General features: G+C 33.2%; 1 protein-coding gene across 13 annotated transcripts in view; it reads left to right on the forward strand.

Moving 5' to 3' along the window:
- FUBP1 (far upstream element binding protein 1) overlaps positions 1-4,867 on the forward strand; it is a 37,635-nt gene that overhangs the window by 21,657 nt on the left and 11,111 nt on the right. For 4 of the 13 annotated variants that reach the window (XM_075039189.1, XM_075039193.1, XM_075039195.1 and 1 more), the window contains one exon: positions 389-4,024. The exons of 1 other annotated variant lie outside the window; for it this stretch is intronic. In XM_075039189.1, the coding sequence (XP_074895290.1) occupies positions 389-427 (39 nt within the window). In that variant the 3' untranslated portion in view covers positions 428-4,024. Of the gene's footprint in view, positions 1-388; positions 4,025-4,867 lie in introns of those variants that run through there. 8 more of the 13 variants (XR_012652083.1, XR_012652080.1, XR_012652081.1 and 5 more) reach the window with 8 other exon arrangements.

Genomic DNA, 4,867 nt, shown 5'->3' on the forward strand with positions numbered 1-4,867 from the left:
TCAGACTAGTTAAAAAACTTACTTTAAGTGTAATGCTTAAGCCTTCAGTTTAAAGTAGTCCACTTCAAAATTCAGTGTAGAAAAGTCAATGTGGTATGCATAGTAGTTACAAAAAATTGCATCTGTCCTTAAAACGCTGTTTTGTTTGAGTGGTGGGGAGTGGTTGAGAACTTCCTGCAGAGCAGATAACTTCTGTTTTTGTAAATACTCAAGTATTTGAATCAATTGATTATTTTTTTATATATACTTGAAACTTCTTATTGCTCTAATGCTCATACTAAAAATCTGATTATCTTGAAATCCTATGTTTGCTCTTTGCATATTTATTGGCTCTTTGCATATATTAGACTACATGCAATACAGTCTGTCTTGCCATTGTCTGTTGAAGTGCAGGTTTGATCCAGCCAGTATAGAACTAGCTCTATAGGGGTGAGGAGGACTGTGCTGTGTATCATCCTTGATTGTTCCTTCAAGGAGCATTGCACTGTAAGTACATCAGAATGACAAATTGATGAACTGCAACAGTATCTTTTTGTCAATGTTCCACATAATGAAAATGCCATACTTGTGTGACTATTATGTTGGAATACAGTGCTGGTATCTTAGGAAATCATAATTGCTTCTTAATTCAGAAACATAGGTTTGCGTATCTATATACATACACATAATATGAGCTTTGTGGGTAAGTATTCCTGAAATGTTTAGCAATAGCTAAAGAAAATCATGTTTCTGTTTATCTAAGTAATAGTTGTTGTTGGTTTTTTTTTTTTTTCATTAGTACTCCTGAGACAGCTGTATCATTCAGTGTTTTAAAGTATGCATATCGTAATATTGAAGTCTTTGGAACCACTTGTTAGACAGAAGTTGTCTTTGTCTTCAGATAGTTTGCAGATATGTAGTGATGTAGGTATGTTTTAAATAATTCTATGACTGTTACTTGCTTTATCTTTTGGAACACCATATTGTTGCTTTGAGAATAAATTTTTTTAGGGTGGCTGCACAGACAAGTAGAAGTTAAGGCTTGAAAATTGAAGTAGTTTATTCAGGTAACTAGCAATGTATGTATTGTGCTGTAGAAATAGAAGGAATTATTTTTATCCCTTTTAAAAGTAGGAATTATTTTGGTAGCTTAAAAAAGGCTAGGACGGTATTTGCTATCTTTAGTGTAGGGTATGAAGTTTAATAGTTCAGATATTTTGCATGGTATTTTATAGATAACCTTATAGAATGGTGCATTTACTATGTACTAAACTGAGCAAAATTAAATTCACTGGATTCTTTATCATTCACAAAATGGAGGCTGTTGATTTTGATTCATTTAAGGTATAAAATCTTTATTAATTGCAAACAGTGCAATTATTTATACTTCACAGTGCCTTCCCTGACCTTCCACCTTAGGTTCTGCTGCAAAAAAGCAACAGGTAAGCACAACCTAAGGAAGTATATAAACTAATATATTTCAGTACATTAATGTTGTCCCTGTGAGATCTTTGTGGTTGTGTATTGAAAAGCAATCTGCTGCTTCCCCAAATGCATTGTTACTCACGGTTCCATTTCAGTGGAAAGTCTTTTAAGTTTTTAAACAACTGTTTATATTTCTAGGTAAATATGTTTTTTATTATTTTTTTTATTTTTTTATTTTTTATTATTTTTTAGAAAAGATGAGTAGATTGCAGTAATTAAACTTGATCAGAATACGTAATTTTTGTTATTTTTCCTCAAATAGATAATTGTTGCGAATAAAGAATCAAAACCTTTAAAATATGCAGGAATTACTTTGGTTAGAAACGTCAACAGCCTTCACAAATGTTTTTTATAATAGGGCACTATTCCCACTCAAACCCGTAAGACTTAAATATAAAGAATATGACTTCTTGTTGTTATCACTGAACTTGATAACTTGTCTTACAGTTATAGTGTGTTAGTGGAATTTTTAGATAACTTAGTTTGCTTATTCATACTTGACATGTTAGGAAAACACATTCTGGAGTTTCAGAGATTAGTATGTTTTAACTGAAAAAGCATGTGCACCAATTAAATGTTAACAGTACAGCGAATAATATTTTTTCTATATAGCAGTCAGCGTATCCTGTTTCTTGATACTTTAACTGAATTGCTGTATATTTTGATAGTTTAAAATGTTTGTATGTCTTATAGATGGTCTGGTACAGGTTTTTGTTTCTGGTTTTTGTTGTGTTTTGTTTTTTGTTTTTGTTTTTGGTTTTTTTTTAGCTTAAAGTAAAGCAGCATCTACTTGGTTTTTTGTTGATTATTCTGTTTCTGAAATGTGCTGCTCCTCTTTCAAAAGTCCTGCTTATCTGTACATCAAAGAAAAATATTCAAAAAATACTGCCTTCATTTTCACACACAGTGCTGAAGATGCTGCAAGCACCAAATCATAGCTCATAGAATCAGGTCCTGAGATAGTTACTACCAGTAAAGAGGAATCCTTTGAGTGTATGCCATTGGTGAGCCGATGAGCATGGACCATAGAAGGGCTCCATGTAGAAGGTAAAATTGGCAAAAACATAACAGATTTGAAATGTATCCCATACATAATGGTGTAGGGTATAATTTTTGTTTTGATCACTTTTCATTCTTTAAAGTATTATTTGTTTGACCATAAATGTTCCATAATCTGTTAAGTTTTTTAAACTGTGATTTAATAATATAAACCATCTATTTTAACTTCTATTCTTCTAAACAGCCAAGCTTAGCTGTATTGAATTTTTGAACTAAATTAATAGTTGTGCTTCAGTTTCTCAAGCCACTTGATATTTCATGTAGTTTAATATGTAACTTAATTTTTGACGTGAGAAAAGGTTAGGTGTGTACCATTTGGATTTTGATACTGTGAATTTAGTGTTGTGGTGAGTCATTTGTTCACTTCCTTTTACATGATACTTTTTTCTTCAACTCTTGTTCCTAAAATATCTTGCACAGTCTTTCAATTGTAAATTCAGCCAGTGGAAGGAGATAGAGAAGAAAAAGCCAGTTTATTGGAATGTTGCTAGTGTGTGGAAGATGAGGTGTTCTTGTGTGTAGCATTTGAGGTGTATTGACTTCCATCTTTCTCACTGCTGGGCTTACAGGCATGCTATTTTTGTGCTAAGCATAGTGTTTATTTTTCAACTCTGTCTCAAAACTCAGTAGTTCTTAGGAGAACAGAAAATAGATTATTGGAGGTATCCTGATCCAAAAAGATAACTGGACTTCCTTAGAAATGTAATGAACTTGTCCAAAAGGTGTGTTAAAATGTTTCCTGCTTCCCCCTGCCCCGCCCCTGCCTTAAGAGTCCCTCAAATTAAATAGAATGTGAAGAGCACAAAAAGTTTAAAAAGACAGCATAATGTTCAAAGTAGGAAAAGCATTTTCATATCACTTTCTGCAGCCTATACTTTAATAGGACATGAAATAAAATGTCAGGTGGATAATCTTCAGTCTAGCATGATCGTAAGTCATCTCTTTAAGTTGTCCAGGCAGATAGGATCATTATTCACTTGCACAGCCTATCTTGAAATATTTCATCTTTTTAGTAGTGGTATTTTATTGGATGATAGAAACTGTTTCTCCCCTGTTCTCTTCCAAAGTAATTTTTAAGTTTTCCATTGCATGTTAAAAGCTTTTTATTTTGCTTTTTTCTGGAAGTGGGGGGTGGAAGGGAGGACTGGGCTTTTCAGAAAGCATACAGTTGACAGGATTCCCTCTTCCCTAGTAATAGCTTATAAAACTCTTATGTATGCACAAATATTTCTCTTGCGTGCATGTGAAATGCCTTTTCGTCCTGAGAAAAGTGTTCTCTGCAGAAACTACCCGTGTGTAAAAAGAAGATTGGCTTTAAAAGGCAACTGTGATGGGAACAGTGTCTTAGGGAGATGCAGCTTGGACTTGAGGTAAATTGAATGCTTTACAAAAATGTGGTTTTGAGCTTGCATTGACATTGTATGTAATATGGGTACACGTTAACTGTATAATGGTTTTTGTATGGTTTTTCTCAATAAATGTAAACTGATGGATAATAATAGCAATGTTTTGTCTCTTTTTTTATGCTCCTATCCCTGCCTTCGTTAGTTTGTAATAACAACTTCAGAGGAAAGATATTGCAGCAACTGGTACTTCTGTGAATGAACATCACCCACATGAAATGAAGTAAAATACATTTGTATGGCTATTAGGATAAATACTCATTCAAAACATGCAGTTTATTACCATTTTTTTCAAGATGTTTCTGAATTTGTAAATATTTTATTGAGGCAAAAGAGTGACTTCCAATAGGTAACTGTACAAAGAGCAGTCAACAGATTCAACCACAGGAAAATTACTTTTTGAAATGGCTGCATAAATCTAATTTGCTGCGGCTTACCTTGTCTTTATGCTAAGGCTTATACACATGTTCTTTAATTTAAAGTGTGACTATTGTTTCTAAAATTACTCCTACAGAAGCTTAAGCTGAACAATTCAGATGGTGTTAGCATAGTGAAATTAGTGTTGATATCAAGAGGTCTTAGAGAAAAATAGTACAGTAGCCTTAAGAAGACAGTGTTAAATGCAGCAATAAATTTATTGCATTAAGAGAGAACGAAGATTGCCAAGTTAGGCACTTTCTGAAATTATTTTTCTCAAAGCTTACTTCCTGCCAACTTAGCTATGATAGGCTCATATTTTGTCACCAACTGTTCCTGTATCATTTAAGCAATGAAAAAGAAGTTTGAGAAGCGAGTGTTGGTACTAGAAAGACTACTACAAGCCTTACTGAGATTGTTTTAACTTTTGGATTATCAGCTGCATAGGTGATAAGAGCATAACAGTTTAAATGCAAGCCCATTTTAGAACAGAAGAACTAATGCTCTTTGGAACAACAACAAAA

This window comes from Buteo buteo, chromosome 10 (assembly GCF_964188355.1).
Source record: "Buteo buteo chromosome 10, bButBut1.hap1.1, whole genome shotgun sequence".
In the NCBI taxonomy this organism is placed as follows: domain Eukaryota; kingdom Metazoa; phylum Chordata; class Aves; order Accipitriformes; family Accipitridae; genus Buteo; species Buteo buteo.